The sequence below is a fragment of the Thermobia domestica genome, chromosome 16, assembly GCF_964235325.1.
Source record: "Thermobia domestica chromosome 16, izTheDome1.hap1.1, whole genome shotgun sequence".
NCBI classification, from domain to species: domain Eukaryota; kingdom Metazoa; phylum Arthropoda; class Insecta; order Zygentoma; family Lepismatidae; genus Thermobia; species Thermobia domestica.
The window spans coordinates 92,941,207-92,963,869 of record NC_137469.1 but is presented as its reverse complement, the minus strand read 5'-3'; the positions used below and the strand labels follow the sequence as shown (position 1 = coordinate 92,963,869).

Here is a 22,663-nt window from a genome sequence, read left to right as displayed (position 1 = left end):
CTTTGAATCATTGCTTCCCGCGTATGTGTTTTATAACGTCGATCCTTTTATATGTTAAACTTATGCCGCAAAATGGTTTCTGATAATGAAAATGAAATTTTGACATATTTCTTATGTTAATCATAATCTCATTTTTATCTAGGGAACGTATAAGCACATCAGGAACAGAAGGTGATTACGGAAAAGTTGCACTCACTTTTACAACAGATGGCGCTAGTTTGCTTTTTGGAAGTCTAGAGTCATTCGCATCTGTAGTATTGCAGTGTAATTTAACAGTTAATAGGTATAGCGTTATTCTAAAGAAAAATTAAGCTATGTGGTTGAGGTTTGCAGATTTTACAAAAAGTTAAAGATGGAAGACCAAAGTGTGCATTTTCGCCATATTTTCCTGTTTTACTTCAATAAAGTGAAGGTCACAAGTCAAGCATTTTAAATATTTTTAATTTATAATCGTAAAATTCACGATGACAATGCTCTACAAGAACCAGTCCCAACGATAGTTCATGAAATTTTAAGTTGGTGATTTTGATTTCAATGACACTCCTTGGTCAGGACTCGCTGGAGTTACGACAAAATGAAATCATTAATTGAGTTAAACCCTCGTTACACAACAGGAGAGATATCAGAACCATTAAACATCAATCATTTAAGTATTCTCGACCACCTGAAGAATCGGAGCTACCTAAGTAAGCTCGATGTTTGCATTCCTCCTCATGAACTCATTGTCCATGTGATAGTGCATATAAACATCTGCAATATGTCCATTAAACGCGAGGAAGGCGATCTTGTTGTGATGTGACTGACAACTGGTGATGAGAATTAATGTTTACAACAGTGTTATCCTCAAATAGTATTGATCCTTTTGATGATTGATTCAAACATCAAAAGCAGACATTCAGTAGAAAAAGGTTATACTCGCATTACAATAGAATTTTAAAGGTAAATCTTTCAAGTTCCTACTTCACCTTGTTCAGTTTTTCCCGATAAAGTGAGGTCTTATGACCAAGGAATTTTGAAGCTCACTAAAAGATGGCAAATGGTCATCGAACAAAACAGGCAATATATCATTGATTGATCTTTGTTCTTTAAATAAGTGGGGTTTGAAAAACAGAAAAATACATCATAAGTTTTGATAACCTATAATAAAAATAATAAAAGAATAAATTAAAAATTAAGATTTAGAAATATACCTAGGTATAGCTTACATAGGATTCAGATGCTTTACAGAACTTCTTTTTTTCGAATGTTTAAACTGCTTAACGTACCATAGAAGAAAGATTTTTTTTTCTATGTTCAAAACCGTATTTTCTATAGGTGTGAATTCAGTTAAATTTAGTTTTGGTGCGTGGAGTCCGTGGTTCGATCCCAGCTCGCACTAATTGCGTTTTGTTGTGAAAAAACACTGTACGTAAGTTTTCTCGATTTTCCCGTTCCTTCTCACTTTCTTCATTCCACCTTTTCATCCATTATCTTCACCGTATATCGTGGGAAGTTAAACTAATAATATTAAATCCAGTCGTGCATTTTCCGTTTGTGTAATTTCATTGATTCGCACGTGAACTTTTTTAAAATTTATTTTTAAATTGGGCGTTTCTTCAATTTGTTATATAATATCTGATTGAATCTTTATAGGTGTTATGAGCATTGAATTGTTCTGTGGTCTAAACGGCTGAGCATAGTCCTTACGAGGGAAAACGTATGACTAGGCAGGAACGGACCAAGTAGTAATCGTTAACGCACCGTAACGATGTATTTGTTCGATTCAGTATCCAATCTTGCATTGTTGTTCTTAGAATTTAAAGTTTTAAATAGTTTGCGTATAAAGTATATTTCTGAATTCTAATTTTATATTTATTCTCTTCAACTCTTCTTGTTATTTCACCTATATGTGTTGTTCCTAACGATACTTGGAAGTTCGTAGACGATAATTAAAAATACAAATAACAAATCATACAGGTATATCATAATTTAATTTTAAAAGTATATCTTACTTGAACCTTACACGAGAACCATTTGAAAACTTCTCGAAATGATTCACTGGCTCTAGTTCTAAACTGTTGGTTTTCAACCATGTTTACCTGGTTCCTCTCGTCATGAACCCCGCATACTTCACGCCCCTCGCCCCCTCCTTGCTGCTCGCGTCTCAGCTCTTTCGCGCTTTCAGATACAGCATTGAATTCTCAAATCTTCAATAATAATAACAATAATCTCATCAACTTACATGTATTTCCAGGAAAACTGCATATCGTTTTAGTTTTTTTTTTTTTTTTTTTTTTTTTTTTTTTTTTTTTTTTTAATCAGCTTTGTTCTGAATGGAATCACAATTCTTACTTAATACTTATGTTGTGTTTCTACGGTATTTAACACCTATGCGTTACAATATCGTAATATTTGTAATTACGAATGTAGTTACATTCGTAGCTTGCGTCCCCTGTGCTCAGACACCCCAACCCCTTTCAGGTTAAGAACCACTGTATCTAATCCGAGTACGTTATTATGGGTCAGCTTCCGTTATGCCAGTTTTGCGTTAGTGCCTGGATTTGTAAACAATAGCTTAATTTGTACAAGTCACTAAATATTCGGTATAAATGGTAACAAGAACACAAATGATGTAAAAAAGAAAAAAAAAATCCTGGAGGACGCGGCTGTTATTTGGAACTGTTGCCACCTGAATTTAAACGCAGTCATGAAAGCCTGGACGTACAAAAGACATTATTAAAGAAGTACTCGATTTAGAACAACTGTAGAATTTCCAATTAAAGATGAGTAAATTGCAGCTCTAGGCATCTCAGGTGGATGAGTATTTCACATTTTGATCGAAAATTTGCATGAAGAAATGAGGGACACGATAGCTTAGTGGTAGAGCGCTCAGTTCGAGTCGGGGAGTCCCTGGTTTGATCCCAAGCCATGTGACTGTGGTGCAGAACATCGTATACGTGGGTTTTCTCGGGGTTCCCCGTTTCCTCCTCCATTTTCCTTCCACCAGTTATATCATACTCATTCACTTTCATGAATCGTCTCTTTTAGCTTAAAAGGCATAATTGTTGGGATATAAAACTAGAAATTTCATTTCATTGATTCCATCCATTTTCAAACTTTGCAAGATGAATGTCGGGAGCGCTGATACTTGACAAAATTAAGGATTTGTGGGTAATAATACCAATCATTAAGGATTTGTGGGTTGAAAAAAAAAAAGTTGATCGTATGCGTCGGTACTGATTAAACATGTGTACACTAATACACCCTAGAAACAAAATAACAGTCAAAACAATGGAAAACTTGTATCTTGGTTTCATTTATTTTATCATTGTTGACTATTCTCTTCCTGGTGTAGTCATCATCGCTGAATATTCTGCAAAACTTTTGGATCAACTAGCGAAAAATAGTGAAAGGAAAGGCATGGTTTATCAAAGAAGAAAGTCATCTTGCACTACGACAATGCTCTTTTCCATATGCAATGGCCAAATTGGAAAGTTTGGGCATGAGGTTCTGCCTTATGTACCAGATTTATCTTCATTAGACTACTTTTCGAAGCTGAAAAGACACCTTAGTGGTCTTCGATTTTCTTCAGATGAAGAGCTTAAAGCATCACTTAATGAGTACTTGTTATGTTATTATTATTTAATCGGGTTTTCATGTGAAGTACTTGTATTTAATTTTTAAAAGTGCGCAGATCACGGCAAAAAATCTGCAAGCCGCTCGTTGAGAACTCCTGCCATGAAACCTTCAGAACATCCTTAAACCAAATGTATAGTGTCAAAGGAGATTATGTTGAAAAATAAATGGAATTTCAAGAGGTAAATCAATGTTTTGTACGTTATTGTAAGAAGTTTTCAAATGACCCTCGTAATTGTACAGTGGTTTTTAATAAAACTAATTCGTTTCTGGTTTTGTTTTGTTTTGTTGTAGTTGGAGGATATAGAAGTAACTCTGGCTGACCATATTCAGAAAGTAACGAAAGCAAATTTCAGTGCTGCCTGGGAAGAATTGTCTGCAACCAATGAACTAGAGGATACATATGCCTTGTCCACTATGCAAACATTAGATGAGGCTGTGAAAAATATTATCCAATTTATGGGAATGCAGCCGTGTGAACGCAGCGATAAAGTTCCTGAAGGAAAGAGCTCTCATACATTGTTCCTTTCAGGTAAATTATTATATTTACGTGTGAAAAAATAGACTAATCGTTAGAATATTTTGAATGGAAATTATCTTAGGTACTTTGCAAAAGTCACTATGACATCAACTGTGGCTTCTCATTCTTCGAAATGTTTATCATATTTCGCACAGCTGGCAGCTACTATCTAGCAAAAAACGATATATTATTTTTTGGTCACTGTTGATGGCTAGTAAGACAGCAGCCTATTTGAAATTACGTAAGTTTCTTGTAATCATATACAAAGATAAGTCATTCGTTGTATTTCCATCTTCTATTCTGTTGATGGCTTTTCTATGGTGTCAAATTCATTCTAATTAAAACAAAGCTTATTCGTTATAGCAGCATCTTACTATCTGCGTTTTTAGATTTTAAAGTATGCTATGTATAATTATGGGAAGTCTTATAGAACGGGTATTCGTCCTATCAGGCGAACTGTAAGATATATCAAGAAACGTTTAGTGCCTCAAGAATAGATAAATCTTCTCTCTTAAACGTCAAAACTAAAATGGTAGAAATCAGTTATTTCCGCTTTTAGCCTAGAACAAACACTGTAAAAGATACAATTTTGCCACTGCGCGAAGTCATTTTTTAGGTCTACATAGAGTAGGGTATGGGTTGGTTTGGTTTAAATTTTAAAATAAGTGAACACTAGTTAGAATTTACAAATAATTTAGATTAAAGATAGTAATTTTAAGTTCGTAATTACATCATTAAATAATTCGCAGTGTCTCTTGAAACTTTTCACGGAGCACCAGGAAATAGCGACAAAAAGTTCATGGGCTACTGATTTAAACTGAACTAGGGCAGCAGCAATGGCTATGGAACTGTAACGTAGAAACTAACGAGAGAAAGATGAAGCACGCATTGGAAGTTGAACTGTTTGACATAACTTCTGAGTACTTCAAAATGAGGAAGAATCGGTGTGCGAATAGAATATTGTTTCCCAGTGGGTTGAATTCCACACATTCTATACAAGCTGTTCCGAAAAAACACCGACATCGTTTGGGAGAGGATTTCTGACACCAACATAATAATAGTTTACTAATACTAACACTCCATAACACTTCAGACTTCTGCTGACGTATTCCGTATTCACTGCTGTCAAGACTTATCTTTTGCTTACTTTGCACCCCCCTGAAAATTCTGTTGGGACCATATCTTTGAATTATGCTCTATAGGGAATCCCTTGCGCACACAATGCATATTACTGAAATACGCAGTTCTGGATGGTGCATGTGTGCCTTCCTTTACACTGATATATATCCGAGGTGATATCTAAAATTTTCGAGACTAGTTCTGTAACACGCCAACAAATGGCAGCGCAAGGCAGCATCAACCTTCATAAGTCAGTGTGCCAAGAGACATCGTCATTTGTACATCGAGAGCTGTGTAGTTAGTGCTATTCTGATCACGACCGTTACGACATCCACAATTTCCATCATGCATAGTAAGTTAGAACAACGAACGAACGTGAAATTCTGTGTGAAACTGGACAAATCCGCCACAGAGACGCTTGACATGATTCCGCAAGCGTATGGCGATACTGCAGTAAGTCGTTCGAGGTATTTTGAGTGGCACGCGCCTTCAAAAGCGGAAGAACATCATTGGAAGACGACGAGAGATCAGGACGAACTTCAACGAGCACAACACCTGGAAGTGTCGAAACTAACCAACTTGTGAGGATTGTCAGTGAACAATGCATGGGGCCGGGGAGGCTCAGTGGTAGAGCGTTCACTTCTGATACATGGGTCCTTGGTTCGATCCCAGCTCGCGCCAAGTGAACTTTGTGGTGGACAAACACCGTGTGCGTGGGTTTTCTCGCGGTTCTCCCGTTTCCTCCCACTTTCTTCATTCCACCATTTAATTCATTTCTTCCCATCACCGCCTCCTTTACCCTAGCCGGTATAATCGTGGGACGTAAAACTTAGATTTTATTTCATTTTTTCAAAGAACAATCCACAACATTGCTGCCATTGTCGTTGCGTCATACAGAACAGTGCAAGCAATCCTCATGTGTGATTTAAACATGCTTGGTGTTGCTGCCAAGTTCGTTCCCAGGTTACTGTCTTAGGAGCAGAAGGAAGCCCGTGTCGAAGTTTGACAAGAACTCTGTCAGCGTGCCGTGGATGACCCGTCTTTCACGAGGATTATTACCAGTGACGAAACTTGGATGCAGGGGTACGATCCTGAGACAAAGCAACGATCTTCAACAGTAGAGGAGCCTATCATCTCCTTGACCAAGTGCATGCTCATCTTTTTCGATATTCGAGGCATTATGCATCACGAATTCGTCCCCAGGAGCCAGACCGTCAATAGCAAGTTCTGCTGCCAGGTTTTAACGCGTTTGAGGGAGGACATTCGGTGAAAGCGGCCGGATCTGTGGCGCGCATGAAAAACTGGCTGCTCCACGACAACACAGCACCTTATCACCGTGCTCTTCTCAGAAACAAGATGACTGCACTTCCGCAGCCACCCTACTTGCCGGATTTGGCTCCTGCGGACTTTGCCATCTTCCTTGTTGAAGATCTAGCTCAAAGACCCAGAGCTTCAGCCCGCAAATCGCAGGTTCTTGACACGTTTTAAAACGAAGAATTTTCAGGGCATATTCCAGCAGTGGCAGAAGCTCTGGGATTGCTGTACAAGTTGACTATTTTGAAGATAATAGCGTGTAAACGTAGATAAATAAAGCACTTTCTTGTAAAGAGAAGTAGTCTCGAATTTTTTTGTTCGTAAATGTCTATTTATCTATCTATATATATTCAGTAAATCGTACATCAATTTCGTGTTGTGAAAGAGTGGTTTGTATGGTATGATATGTCCTCAATTAATATTGAAACCCGAAAATGATAATTTCTACTAATTCCAGTTCGTAGACAAATTAGACTGGAGACGGGATGTATTCTTGAGACAACTGATTCACCAAACTATTTCTCACTGTGTATTACTTTGTGTTTAATAGAGAGATTAGACTGGAGGTTCATGGAACATTTAATTGATTGCAGAAATCACTTCTTGCTATCTGTTATCATTTTTGCCTTACGGAGATCAATATTGAAATCGAATGTTGTGGATTTCTGTCGCTCTGGGATTACTAGAGTTAAAGATGTAAATGAAATATCTTCTTGGGACGCTAAATCATATAAAACCGATGTTTTTCCTGTATAGAACGGTAAGCAACGCAAAAACCGATAATGCTTTTATTTCTGTTACTTCCGATTTGAATATCGTCTCTGTAAACAAAGTTAATTTCAAACTTCGGATCCTCTGTGTCCGAATCAAATTTGGTGGTTATCCATCAAGTTCTTGGGATTTTTCTCTTTTCCGGACGGACGGACGCATGGACAAGATAAATATATAAAGGAATTTTGGTAAACCAATCTCCGTTAACAGGATTTGTTCCTAATTGTAGTACTTCTGTCTACAAAATAAAAGTTTCTATCCTCATGAACATTCGAAAACGAAGTTACTTCTGCCAGGGAAAAGTTGTCTAAAAGGGAAACCCCGGAAATCTCCCCCCATCAATTCGCATACTGGGAAGAATAAATGATTTAACCCATTTTAGTAATTGAGTAGCATTCCGTTAAAAAAAAAAAAAAAAAAATGCTGAGATTATTCGTATGCTTGGGGTTCGGAAAATTGTCGGATACAAACTTACCAGTTAGCGACTTTCTAAACCATGACTTCTGAAGAAACAGAAGGAAAGAGTCATAAAATCAGAAACCGTAAACCAAGAACAGCAGAAAAAATTAAAAAGCGAATAACATCACCGAATGGGATTCGAACCAGGTTTAAAAGCATTGAATCTCAACACAAAGAGACAACTTACGCGTACAGCTATCGAAATAGATGTGGAGTTACCTTTTAGTTGTATTGATAGGTAAGGAACTCCTTAACATCTCTTTTATATTTGTTTTGTTTTAATTACAACGAAGTTTTCTGCATTTGCTAAGGTACTATTTTGTTCTGAAAGTAAAATAGGAGGTAGGAGGTGAGTATTTCAAACAATGAGGTGTGTTGGGAATGCTTCACTTGTCTGACTCTTCCTCCTTCGAATGCATTATTGCCAAACTTCCTCTGAATGGTTTCGGCCACAGCATAAAGGAATTTCTTATAGACGCAGTCAAAATATATGTTTACATTCATCTCTGTAATAATTTTCTTTAAAATATGTAAATACAATCTGCCTTATGCAGAGTCGTTTTGACGTATGATTAGCGTCATACTAAAGACTTGACTACTGCAGGAAACCTGTTAATCGAACTCTCTAGTATGGCACTAATCACGCGTCAAAACGACTCTGCATAAGGCCTGATGTGTCTACTAAATATAAATTAGCTTCTTCGATCAGCTTAATTCCTGTTTTCAACAAAACCCAATCTGATAATAGCTCCCGTGTGTTTAGAACATAAAAAATGTTAAATATAAAATTATCTAAAGTAAGATCATATACAGATAGTACTATCTGCAACTATCGGTATTTTATTTATATCCTTACATTTAAAAAGAATCTACATTAATGTTACTTTGCCTGATTTATAACTATTATTTTGCTTTAAGGTATCTTCCGAGGTGGCTATGAGGTATTAGTACGGGCGAAACTGGCGTTAGCGGAAGGAGTAACGATGCAATTGACTGTTCGTTCTACCGATCCAGATGTTGCGGAGCTTGTAACTTCCGCTGTAGGTTAAGGTATTAAATTGGTTAAACTCGTGATGTCTTTAAAGTGTAATGTATTTATGTGAGAGTGGATCAGATATACTTGTTATTTACAGATCATGAGAGAAAATGTGTATTTGATATATCTTCTGTTAAACTAAATAAAAATTATACAATTTAAATAGTGTTTTAATTAACAAAAAATGAATGGATTCGTTCGGTGTTTCTCGTATATTTTGTGTATGTTACGTAGGGCTGAAGTTGTTTTGCATTAGTTGAATATATTTATGACTAGTCACGATATCCTGCTGACTTCAGAACAAAGAGTACAGCAAACTTTTCCTTTTCATAGGGTTGCTTTCAAATTCGGTGAAATACCTCCTTCCGTAAGAGTCTTGTTCTTTACCTAAGATATCACACGATACTTGACAACATAACGATCTCCACGTCAAGCCTAACACGTTGCAATTAGGTTTTAAATAATACAAACGAGAAATGGAATGAAATGAAATCTTTGAGTTTTACGTCTCACGATTATGTCGGATAGGCTAAAAGAAACGGCGATGATGACAACAATGAAATTGTGGGAGGAAACGAGAGAACCCTAAGGAAAGAGGACATACTGTCCACCACAAAGTTCGCTTGGCGCGAACTGGGATCGAACCAGGGAACCCCACGCACCGGAGGTGAACAACTGAGCCACGTGTTTCTAAGAGGGTATTAGCAGGTGTGTCCCCATGGGATACCCCCTCCAACTCTTAGTAGTTTTTTATGTCCCTCTCTCAAAAGCTGCATTCCAGTTACAAAATATTTTTTACATATATAAAACTTCGAACATTTCGTTTTGGCATTAAAAAAACACACGAAAATTTAGCTCAAAGGATGATTCAAGGGAGAACGATTGAAACTTTGTTTCAACTTATGTATTATGAATATTATTCGCAAATTGCTGCATCATTTTTAATGATTAACCCCTTGCACTGAAATGACGAGTCTAGCTCGTCATGACCTCCCAGTGTTAAATCCTACAATGACGAGCTATACTCGTCATAAAATTTAAACTATTGTAGCATCACGTAGGGTTACTATATTGATGTTTTGAAAATTATATAATGATAAACCATCTGTAATATACTTCAATTATCAGAATTCAGAAAATAAATCGTAGAAGAAGGTGTTAAATATGTACTTATTAATGTATAATAATAATTTTTGTGTAATAAGGCACAAATTACGAAACGCATATCATATTTAAAGATCAAATTACTTCGGCTATCCATTATATATTGTCCCAATGTGTACACCGTTGTGCAACTTCAACTATTTTTGTAAACTCATAAGCACTTCCGAAGTAAACCACTTTGTAAATTAAAATAGATTATAATGAAACACAGAAGCCGGAAAATCGATAAAATCGAAACTAGTGGAACGAAAAAAAAAAGGTTGGAATTATGCGTGCGTCAAAAATGAATCTCTTATTAGATTGTTGATCCAACTGCATTTTCTGGACGAGTCACCAATGTGATATTCCATTGCACAAGCGAAAGGGAAGATAATGCGGACAACTACACAACGTAAGTTTGTTACACATCGTTAATGGAAAGCAAAGATAAGTCTTAAGTTTGAAGTTGCCAGTTAACTCTTTAGTGGGCAGTGTTGCTCTCAAACAACATCGCATTCTATTGCGGTATCCGCACGAATTATAACTCCAGTGATCATTTAGCATTATTACTTTTATACAATATTCATATTCGAGGTCCGCACGGGCCGGAATTTTAAGCCCGGCCCGGCACGTGAATTTATAATGTGAGGCCCGACCCGAGTTTGAAATATGTTTTATCATATAGGCCCGAGCTCGCATGATAATCAAATGAGCCCAAGTTACAGAAACTTAATCAATAAAGCACAATCAAATTTAGTATTGTAGAAGGTTTATCTCTTACGTTCTGTGAAAGTTTTTATTATTATTTGTGGTTTCTTGCTCTGTAGGAAAATATTTCAACGAAACTGTTGCTAATTACTAAGAGTATTCTTATGATATTTTACCATAATAGGGCAATGCTGCTCAGTAGCTACACATAAGACCTATTTTATGGCAATGTTGCTTTGAAATAAACACCCTATATTTTGTAACCAAAGTACAAAAATACTTTAAAAATTACGAAATTATGATCAGGAATACATGGTTCAACCATAAAAGCAAACTACATATTTTAATGGTAATGCTATCAATCCTTGCCCATTAAAGGGTTAAAAAAACAAGCATTGAACTACATCTGAAATCGTCTTAAAACCTTCATTTCTAATATTTTTAAAATCTCTTTCTTAGCAAAATGAAATTCCATGACTTTTTCAGATTTTCTAGGTTTGTCGCCACTCTGCAGTCGGATACAATCCGAAGAATCTCTATACTTGTAGACTTCTTCAAAAACGAATAATTCCACAACCTAGAATATCAAGAAAGGGCTGATACAACTTATTTCCAAAATAGTTCTGAACACCAGTTTGAGTTTTGTTTCTAGAAAGAATTAACACTTCAGTTTAGGAACATGTATAATTTATTTCAGTCGTATACAAGCATTCATAGTTAACGACACACTTAACTATAAGTTTGAAAGAGAAAAAAAGAATACGTTTCCTTCAGCACTTAATTTTCTGAATCGTATACGTTTTACGTAGATAAATTAACATAACTGTGGGGGATTTATGATAGAGAAAATAGATACAAAGGATATCGTTAAATAAAAATATCTTAGTTGTGTTCTTTTACATACAAATCGAACTAGAAGGAAATAACTTTGAACAAAATGCCCACACGGATTTATTTTCTAGTCAGTTAAACTAGTACTTTAAAAAGTATGAATAAATTTCTGTACAAAAAATTAACCATATTATATTGATAATCATATGATGAAATTCTATTGGTTAAGATTTTCATGCACGAACTGCATGAATGTTGACTGAAAGAAAAGAACCAAAAAATACGAATATATCACAATGCTGTATCTAAGATTTCGATACAAAAGTTATATACAGAAGAAACTATAAGCGTGCAAAAGCATAAACAATTCCTTATTTTTTAAAACACTATTAAATCAAAGCACATATATTGTGCTTCCTTTAATTATATCAATGCTAGTTTTTTTAAACTCAAATACCTTTCGTACGTACTGGAGCATTACCGAATACAATACGTTCTAGAACAAATGTATGTGTGTTACGTATGTCTTCCTCTAAATTTGGCAATGATTTCTAACAAACGTCAATTTACAACAAAATATTATTTACGCCCAGGGGGATTCCATATACTTGTGTTTTCTATGCAAACTAAGTAATATACTTTTTCGGAGTAAGCTTACTGAAAATGTATTAAACTACATAAAATTTTCATATTCAATTACCGTGGGAAAATACAGGACAGTATCATGTGACGGCAAATTGATTTTCTTGCATAAAAACTAAGATTTACGGTAAACATGTGAATGAAAGCAATAAATTTTTCAACAGTTCTGTTATTTAAAAATGTGTTAAGCATAACATTCGCAATTTAGATAATAAAATAATGAGGAATTATCAAAATACCCAAATTAAAACCAGACAAAAATACAGAACAAATTTCCAGTCTCTTATGTACTACAAGAAAAAATGACAACTTTTTCATTTTGTTAATGTTGAAAAAAAATTCTATCTAATAAACAGGCCTATTAATCAATTCAAGTTACCAATAATCGGCTAGAAGTTTGAAATATCCTGTAAAAATATCTATCCAAGTTGAGTGCTGCGAATTAGTGGGTCGCATTTTGTAAGCAGCACAAGGATTCATTAAGATGTGTTTTCATAGAACAGGTATTTGAATATGAAATTTTGAGGTATGTATATTTTCTTTGGAATTTTCATGAAGGCTTCAGACGAAAAAATAGAGAGAGAGAGAGAGAGTCGTGAATATGTGTAATTAGTAGCTATATCTTTCTAAAACTCCACAAAACTTTTTATTTATAAAATAAAATTTATTCTGTTAGGGTATGAAAAAATGCCACGTGGATTATTGGTGTGTGTTGAAAATGTAATTACAGAATTATTCTAATATAGAAATGGTCTTGATATGTCCTTTCTAATCTAGATATAAATCCCCATTCTTTGCTCTTCTCTATCCTTGTTTAATAATAAGGAAATTTTGTTCATATATAGATATATACGTACAAATCATACACGTGAAACTGGCTTATGGAGATTACTGGCCTCCGGAATGCTCATATTTCTGCTCATAATATTTACATATATATTTCTACAAATTTTTTGCATGACTCCAATACAAACGTCATCTATTACTATTATTTTGGTGAATTAACGGAAAATTAACAAAACTTCTTTTTAAAAAATTAAGGAAACAAAATACTAACTAGTACATTCCAATTTAAAGTCTTAACTACGAATTCAGTTGTTCTTAGTACCTTTTTCAACAAACAATAACATTTCATTTACAATGACTAACGGAGTAGTCATACTTTTTTTCCAAATGAACTCGGCGACATATTAACAATCAAACACAACATATGTACGTTCTCATACACACAATATATTTATACACATATTTATATATAAAGAAAAATCTACGTACAAAAGTAAGTATTAATTAAATACTTACCTTTGTACGTAGACTTCTCTTGTTACGAGCTGACTGAAGAAGCTCATAATCAGTCTCTCAACGTTATCACATGAAGGCTATGAAAAAAAAAATGAAAAAAAAAAAACCTTCTCTTTTTTTAAGTTGACTAAGTTAAACCTGAGCTTCAGGAACACATGAACACATTTTTTCAAATATGTATGAACAAATAAGCTGCTTACAACCTTAAAATTCTTCTTCACTTTTCCATCCCTCAGGTCTTCGAAGAAACTTTGATTTTCCAAGCTATCACTGTTTAGGTTAACTATCACTGTCAATACACTTAAGGTTGTTTGTATTAAGGTCTCGAACTAAAAGCAAAGTGTGTTTTTATTAGTCTCGTACTCTCTGCCCCCAAATACTGGTGCGACGAATTCCAACAGTTGGACGGGCTATACTTGAGAATGGAAGTTTATTCAACTCAATACCTGGAAGGCTTTGCTGCAAACTACGAAGCGATTGATCACTCATCAAACCGAAAACTTCAAGGCATCCCAATGTTCCTGAGCTTGCAAGAAGCCTACGAAATAAAATAATGAACGTTAATTATTTAAGGATATCAACTATTGCATGTTTAATAATAGTAAACGTACTCTAATATTTACTGCGTTTACATACTTAGTATACTATTTATTAACTGCTTGTTTCAGTGTTCCCTACCACCTTCCTCAGAGTCATTCCACGTCAAACCAATGAAAATGAGTGCATTTTCACATTTATGTCACGCAATTCAAATGAAATTACAGGTTTGATTACCCATGAAGCGATAAAAATATAGTATTTTCGGATTTTTTTAGTCACTCAGTTTCGTGTAGAATCTTTAAAAAAAATTTAAAAAAATAAAAAAAATCGAAAAATTGCTCAAAGTAACACTCGGAAAACATAAAAAAAAAACTTTAAATCTGAAGAAATACATTATTTGGTTACTAATATGTTGTATATGTGGTGAACATTTCATAACAGGATTGCAATGGGATATTAAAAAACAGTTAGGTACAGCAGGCATATTGCAGTTATTCTCCCTCTCTGGCCATTGCTAATTGAGATTTAATCAATTAAAACCACACCTCCGAGTCCTTTTAGTTCGACACAAAATAAAATATAATTAACATTTAGAAATGCCTGACTGTTTTTATTGACTATTTCAAGAGGATCTCTGTTAATTCTCTACTTTCTCTGTTTACAGATTTTCGAGTTTTACGACTGTTTATCAGAATTCAGTGACCAGCATGAAAAGATCAACTTCTACAGCTTCAAGTAAAATGTAGTGCTGGAAACCATTTGAATAGTGAAGTCATAATTCCCTTAAGAAAATCTTGAAAACTGTAAGCAAGAACTTGGTGCAAACAGTTAGAAGTATCTGCTGAAAATAGACGTACGTTAGAATCTAGTTCTGATGAAGAACTTCAACTATTAGATCCTTTGTGAACCAAGAAAAAGAAGTTCTAAATGCTCTGAAGTAATCACCTCTTCAGAAAAGATGATTATGTGAGAAGAAACATCCTCAGGAAAAGCTTAAGAAAGCAGCCGTAGTGTTCAAAAGTAGAGTACTGAACATGGATTCAGATCCTGAACTAAATGCTTTTTCTCTTCCCTCTGACAATGAAATTATCAACAAACTGAAGGAAATAATAATACAGACTGCAAGAGCATTGCGATAGAAATATTGACAACGCTCCCTAAAGGCTGGACTTCGAAAGACATTCAGGAGACATTTGGAGTATCAAGACTACACTTACGTAAAACTTTAGATATTGAAACAGCAGAAAAAAAGTAACTGATCTTCATGGTGTCTAGCAAACTTCTCTCAGCAATTTCCCGACTTTTTCCAGACTTTTCCCGACCATTTCCAAATTTTTCCCGACTCATTCTAAAAACAAAATGTTTTCGTAAAATTAGGAAAGGTTGAATGTAATGAAAAAGTGTACAAGTTCTTACCTGATCATATAATGTCTCCTTCTTCATATATGCAATAAAACAATCTAATCATGCAATTTTTTGATCTCCTCCTCTATGGTAGCAACCTGACAACTGACTTACGATTTCTGTTTCTTTGCTTCAAGTTCTTTCGTCTCTGTTCTGCTCTTCTTTTTTCAGCGGCCCTGCGATCTTTTTCTGACATCACTTTTCTGCGGTGTTCTTTGGCTTCCTTGAATCTCGCGTAAGCGTTTCTCATTGATAGAATCATCTGCTTTGGGATAGGAAGGGCTTGTATGCCACCAGCCTCATTGACAGCATCATACACTACACGCTGCGCCTTCAACTACTATTTCCCTGTTTACCGAAAAACCCCTTTCTAATGCTGCATTACCGTGGGAAAGAATTAGGCATATCTTTACTATTTTGCACAGATATATATCATTTGGTGGTAACACACTCATCCAGAAGTCATCAAGTCTGTGTTCATTTCTTTTGTACGACTCCATTTTCTCCCGCACATGTGTCTGATCTACTAGAGCATTGTATTCTCTGTCTGCCTTTTCTGCATCAGACGCTGAGACAATATTACTCTGCACTAAAATTTTGAACGTTGCTCTCATTTGTTTAATAGCTTCTTCCTGTGAATGACCAACGGTTAAGGGATTAAGAAATGTCAGCGCTTTTGTAAGGGAATATTTTAGCGGGGACCTCTCCTGCAGCTTGGACACTAAATGTTGATAACATTCACGTACTTGCTTTCGGAAACACATTTCCTTTTCACTAACTTCTGTACATCTCCTCAGTGCTGACCTAGTTGCATACCCAAGGTCAATTTCCTTGATACGAATTAAATTAATATATAAGTTTTCACTTTTCTCCATAACATCAATAGCATTGATACTCTTCCTGTCCATTATTTCTTTTTTAACGAAGCGAGACATCAATACGTTCAATAACTGAGTAAGGCTAAAATGCAAAAATTGAGTCATAGGAGTGTCTGACTGATATTCAGTCAGGAAAGGCTCACAGTCCTCAGCAAGAGATTGAAAAAACGCTAATTTTGCATAGAGCAACTTGTCGTTCAAATTTCTAGCTACTATTCTGAAACTGTTACAGTTGGGTTCTTTGTCTGTTCCCTTAACCGTTTCAACATACTTTCTCACATGCGGTAATATTTCTTGGCTTCGCTTGGCTACCTTCGCATTTTCTACCCAACGAATATGGCAAAATGGAAGTGGAAACAATGACGAACCTGTTATTTCAGAATGCTGGGCACGCCTTGCTGGTACCATTTCGTACAAGCTATACAAGGCTCTAAGAAAAGAAATCAAATCCCATCCAGTTTTTTGTATGCTAGTCTTAAAACCACCGTGAACAACGTGAAGACCACACGAGCCAAGTTCAAGGAGCTGTGGAGCGTCTGTACCAAGGGAGGTACAACGTTCCTCTTTCATTAGCCGTAAAAGCTCCCAATTTATATTTGGCCCATTCATTGAAACTTGCAAAAGCTTAAATGGATCAAGTGATTGCAATACATTCTGCAAACCTTGTAGTAGGTCTGTAGCTGTACTATGATCCATAAAAACAGAATTCAAATACCATGTTCTGACTCTGTTCGTGTTATCGTCCCAGAAGCGTACACTTACATCCATTTGAATTCTTTGCGAAACACTATTTAAACTTTCATCAAATCCAATGACATAATGTTCGCACTCTTGTAATACGGATTTAAGTTCACGTTGAAAGTATGGACACAATCCGTACACGATGCTATATGACACTTTATCCTTGTGTTATCCTTTTAACGTTACACTTACTGTTCTGCACAAAGTAAAATCTTGCCCAACTTTGTGTATTAGTTCAAGTTACTACATTCTAATAACTTGTTTTTAAATTTTAAAAAATGAGGTACACAATAAAGTAAACATTTATTTTGAGCAGAACATTTCAAACATATTACTGTCTTTAGGTTAGGAAAACTTTGCTTAGGTCTTTGTTGTTGTTGTTGTTGTTGTTATAATAGTTGGTAAAATAAACTTATTTATGACGACAGGAATGTTGAATACTCAAAATTGACATGCCTGTAATTAGTGATGTGAGGTGGAAAATTTTCCGCTATATTTTTCCGGAAAATTTTCCGTTCTAAAAAAATATCAGTAATCAAGTAACAATTCCTCAGCAATCATGAAATTGATTGAATTCATGTATAGAAATGTTAAAAAGTGAAAGATTGTTTAAAGAATCTGAAAATTTTATGGCTCAGACATTTTCAATACTATGTAGGAACGAGCTAAACAATTTTTCAAGAATCGAAATATTTTCTGCCTTATATGGAAAAATTGAAGAACTTTTTATGAGTCGGAAAGTTTTCATTTTGAAGCAAAAAGTAAAACAACTTTTTTGTGAATCGGAAAGTTTTATTGCTCTGTAGAAACAAGTGAAAGGAATTTTCATAGATCGGAAAATGTTCATCACGATGTAGAAACAAATGGAAAAAGCTTTTCATAGGCCGGACAATTTTGGATATTATGTATAGTGATGTTAGGTGGAAAATTTTCCACTATATTTAACTGCACATAGAGCTACAAAATTGAATTTCAGTAGAGGAAAGTTAGTTAGCAACAAATTATAATTTTCCAAGTAGCTTTCGGGAACCGGAAAATTTTCTATTTCAAGTTGGGAAATTAAATTTTACAGTGTTTCTCTCTCTCTCTTGCTCTGCGAGCTTCTTCGATGCTAAGCGGTTAGCATACGCGCCTTTGGCATGGAAAACCTGGTTTCGATTCCCAGCGGGAGCTCCTGTAGTTCGGATTCCACGTTAATCAGTTGGTACCGTTTTATATAGTCTCGCTGCTGAAAGGGACATTAAACTCAAAATCAACTCAATACAACTACTCTCTCTCTCTCTCTCTCTCTTTCTCTCTCTGTGTGTATGCAAAATGCAGAGAACATACATCGAGTTCATAGAGTACAAATATCCTATTCTATTATTTAAAATTTCAATTTATTAAGTCATGAATATTTTCCGATTCATAAAAACATACTCCACTTATTTAATCGATTCATGAAAAATTGTTCCACTTGTTCCTAAAATAGTACTGAAAATTGTCGAAGCCATGAAAATTTTCAGATTCTTTAAACGATCTTTCACTTTTTAATATTTTTATATACGAATTCAATCAATTTTATGAATACTGACGAATTGTTACTTAATCACCGATATTTGTTAAGAACTGAAAATTTTCCGGAAAAATATAGAAGAAAATTTTCCGCCTCACATCATGGCTAAACAACGATGTAGGAATAAGTGGAGTGTGTTTATGAATCGGAAAATTTTCATTGTACAGGACAGACGATTTTTCGATTCATGAAAAATTGTTCCACTAGTTCCTACATAGTACTGATAATTGTCTACGCCATGAAAATTTTCAGATTCTTTAAACGATCTTTCACTTTTTAACATTTCTATATATGAATTCAATCAATTTTATGAATACTGACGAATTGTTACTTAATCACCGGTATTTGTTAAGAACGAAAAATTTTCCGGAAAAATATAGAAGAAAATTTTCCACCTTATATCTCAGCTAAACAACTATGTAGGAATAAGTGGAGTATGTGTTTATGAATCGGAAAATTTTCCGGAAAAAATATAGAGGAAATTTTCCACCTCACATCTCTCAACTAAACAACTATGTAGGAATAAGTGGAGTGTGTGTTTATGAATCGGTAAATTTTCATTGTACAGAACAGACGATTTTTCGATTCATGAAAAATTGTTCCACTAGTTCCTACATCGTACTGAAAATTGTCTGAGCCATGAAAATTTTCAGATTCTTTAAACGATCTTTCACTTTTTACCATTTCTATATATGAATTCAATCAATTTTATGAATACTGACGAATTGTTACTTAATCACTGATATTTGTTATGAGCGGAAAATTTTCCGGAAAAATATAGAAGAAAATTTTCCACCTTACATCTCGACTAAACAACGATGTAAGAATAAGTGGAGTATGTTTTTATGAATCGGAAAATTTTCATCACTGCCTGTAATTCATGGCAAAGTGGCATGTGGTTTGACGTGACACTAAAACAACTAGCCTTTAAAGTGTTGAATTATTTACGAAATCATTGCCCAGGTAAACTTACCTGTACGTGAAAAACAATCCAACATTTAATTTATACTAAATATTACATACGCATAGTACGATGCAACGCCCAATTAACCACCCGTTACTCCTGAACCGCTAAAATCTTTCTGCTGTCAGCAAACACTGTTGCCAACCACTCACTCACCACTCTTCTTCGTAGAAAATAGAAAAACGGTTGAGATAGATCGCGATGTATTTATAAACACTTTAAAAAAAAATATGATATAAACGTACTACATCGCGATGCATTTAGGAACGCGAGGTTTATCGGAGTCGCTCCGACAAGCGTCAGCATCATTTCCAACATGTGGAATTTAATTCCATTTTTCCCGACTTTTTTCGCAAATTCCAGACAAATCCCCGAATTCCCGACCATTTTTTAAATTTAAGACAAATTCCCGACTTTCCCGACTGCTAGACACCCTGGATGAAGAAATAAGAGGAATGATGTCTGGAAAAAGACTTCACTCCTCTTAGAATGAACAGAAAACGAGAACATGTTTACAAAAATAATAATATTAATAATAATTCAGTGTAATCTCCGTGAAGCTTCTGCATTATTTACACAGATATAGCCATTTCTTAAAATAAGATTTTTCAGGTTTTGTGAATTCAGACCTAAGCAACTATTCTTGCAGGTGCGAGTGGAGCCCACAGTAAATGTATGTACAACGCACCAAAACGCTAAACTAATGGTTATTCATAGTAGGATGAAAGAATTAATGGAAAGTGATAGACCAACTAAATCTTACGAAGATATTATGACGTATGTAGTGCGTGCTAATCCAACTGACGCTTACTACTTTAGAGATTGCAAAAATTGTCCTGTGTTTGAAGAAGTCAAGGGAAGGAAAAATTTTCAAGCACAAATGTATTGTAAAAATCACCTACAAATAATGGATAAAAGTTCAATAAAGAACATCTCTCGAAACATTAGCCAAACCTACTGAAGAATTCATCAGCACATTTTTTGAAAAACTTCCGAAACTATTTGAATACTCATTTCTTGCTAGTCACCTTACCTTGCGAGTCTAGTTACCTTACTCATCTAGAGAATCTCTGAAAGAAAAGAGGATCTTGTAAACTGCGACTTAGCTGAGAACTACTCATTCGTTCTTCAGGATGCAGCCCAAGATTTCCACTGGAACAACGCACATTTCCAAGATCCAAGAACAAAAACATTGATGCATACATCTCTTGTCACAATTTCCAACTGCCTCACACATGACAAACAGCGATGCAATGCACCTTTTCCAGAAACACTTAATTGGTTTCATGCAGTCTCATTTTACCACAAAACCAAGCTTGATCTATTACTACAGTGATGGTGCTTCCTCTCAGCATAAAAACTGGCTGAATTTTCTCCAACCTGTTATCACGAATCAAGACTTTGGGATCATGTGATGGTGTGGGTGAGAATTAAAGACTTGCAGCTACAGCCAGTCTTTGAATGACCCTGACTCCATGAGTTGTATGACTGGGAAAGTAGACACATGGACTCAATATATGTCCAGTACAGTACAACTGAAAAGCATAAAGAAAAATGAAAGTCTCTGAAACTCAGGATAATGCCAACAAGAATTATACCAGGTACTCAGAAACCCCACTCTTGTTCCACTGAACAAAATAAGGAGCAAATGACGGAGTTTTCATTTTCTAACAACTCAAGAGTAGAAAGAACAACTTTTGAGGGTGATTCTGAATTCATAGAAATGGTTGGGCTCTTGATCTGTAGATATGATGGACAATAGTAGTTAAGAGTGTATTCTAGACTCTAATAAGGAAAATCAACAGTGAAGATATTCTTAATTGTTCCTGTGAGTGATGTTATTTCAAAAGTAGAACCATAGTAAACCCAACAGTAAGAATTTTAACCTCTCAAACAGGAAGTAATATCGCGCAATTTACCTGGTTGTTACCCCGGGAACAACTATATCTATCGCGACACCAGAAAGTTTCAGTTTATATATATTTTGTTTGTTTCACTTGCAATTTCAATTAGTTCTTTTTAAAATTCCATTTATCAATAACATAATACTAAACAAAGAAAACCCGCAACATTTTACGAAAATCTAAAACTATGAATATAAATGTGTTATAAAGTTAGTACTATTGACCAAGTACTTACAAATACGACGTGGGCGGAATGCTGTAACAACGACTCAAAGCTAAATACTGTAATTTACGTAATCCTTGAACGATGTATTCGACAGCAGCGCCTGTCAAAACTGTACAGTCACTTAAGTCAAGTTCCAACAAGGTGGGACATGTTTTCACTAAATTTTTAACATCTGAAAATAAATAAGAAGAATGGCCATGAATAGGAGCACAATTATCAAACAATAAAATTACGTAGACCTGAAATAAACACTGACGTCTATTCTATATTGACACTAATATATTTATTACTATCAGAAAATAACTGGAAACCTAAGTTGACGACCGCTGGTGCCAGAGAAAATATCCATTTTTGTCTTCTAGAACTCGGATTTCTATGACTTAAAAATATATATATATATATATCAATAAATATCAATGACTCAAAAAATAAATGTTTAACAATAATCCCTTATAGTAATAGTCGATTTTGGAAACCTAATATATATACAGGGTTATTCAAAAAGAAAGAACAGATTTCAAACATTTATTTCTTCCAAATTACAAAAGATAGAAACATGATTCGAACGTTACTTGATTAAGAAAAGTTTACAATTTATTGTTAGTAATTATGGTGTGCATTCAATATGAGCACCGTGTGTTACACGACAAATGTCAAAACGGTGGCTCATTTCTTGCCACACACGAATCAGCTGGTCTCTAGTTATCGAATTCACAGTTTGTATGGCTTCATGTGCAGACGATGTTTTAAAACTCGCCATACCGTTGGTTGAGGAATGTTAAGTTCTTTGCTTGCTCGTGATATGGATTTCTTTGGGCTCCTTTCGTAAAGTGTACGAATACGCTCGACATTCTCGTTCGATGTGCGTGGACGTCCCGTGTTTTTCCCTTTGCAGATGCAACCATCTTAAGCAAATTTATGAGTGGCATCGAAAATCCGTAGATGATGCTGCGGTTGTGTATTAAATTGACGGCGAAATGCTCGCTGAACT

General features: G+C 35.0%; 2 protein-coding genes across 6 annotated transcripts in view; one reads left to right on the top strand and one right to left on the bottom strand.

Moving 5' to 3' along the window:
• The window catches only part of gammaCOP (coat protein (coatomer) gamma), an 81,504-nt gene extending 72,507 nt beyond the window's left edge, over positions 1 to 8,997 (top strand). For all 3 annotated transcript variants that reach the window (XM_081742753.1, XM_081742752.1, XM_081742754.1), the window contains 2 exons: positions 3,910 to 4,147; positions 8,717 to 8,997. In XM_081742753.1, the coding sequence (XP_081598879.1) occupies positions 3,910 to 4,147; positions 8,717 to 8,847 (369 nt within the window). In that variant the 3' untranslated portion in view covers positions 8,848 to 8,997. The remainder of the gene's footprint in view (positions 1 to 3,909; positions 4,148 to 8,716) is intronic.
• A 2,358-nt stretch (positions 8,998 to 11,355) lies between these two features.
• Positions 11,356 to 22,663, bottom strand: part of Skp2 (S-phase kinase-associated protein 2) — a 73,724-nt gene continuing 62,416 nt past the window's right edge. For 2 of the 3 annotated variants that reach the window (XM_081742749.1, XM_081742750.1), the window contains exons 7-8: positions 21,682 to 21,844; positions 11,356 to 13,998 (exon numbers count right to left, since the gene is read on the bottom strand). In XM_081742749.1, the coding sequence (XP_081598875.1) occupies positions 13,812 to 13,998; positions 21,682 to 21,844 (350 nt within the window). In that variant the 3' untranslated portion in view covers positions 11,356 to 13,811. The remainder of the gene's footprint in view (positions 13,999 to 21,681; positions 21,845 to 22,663) is intronic. The other variant, XM_081742751.1, reaches the window with a different exon arrangement.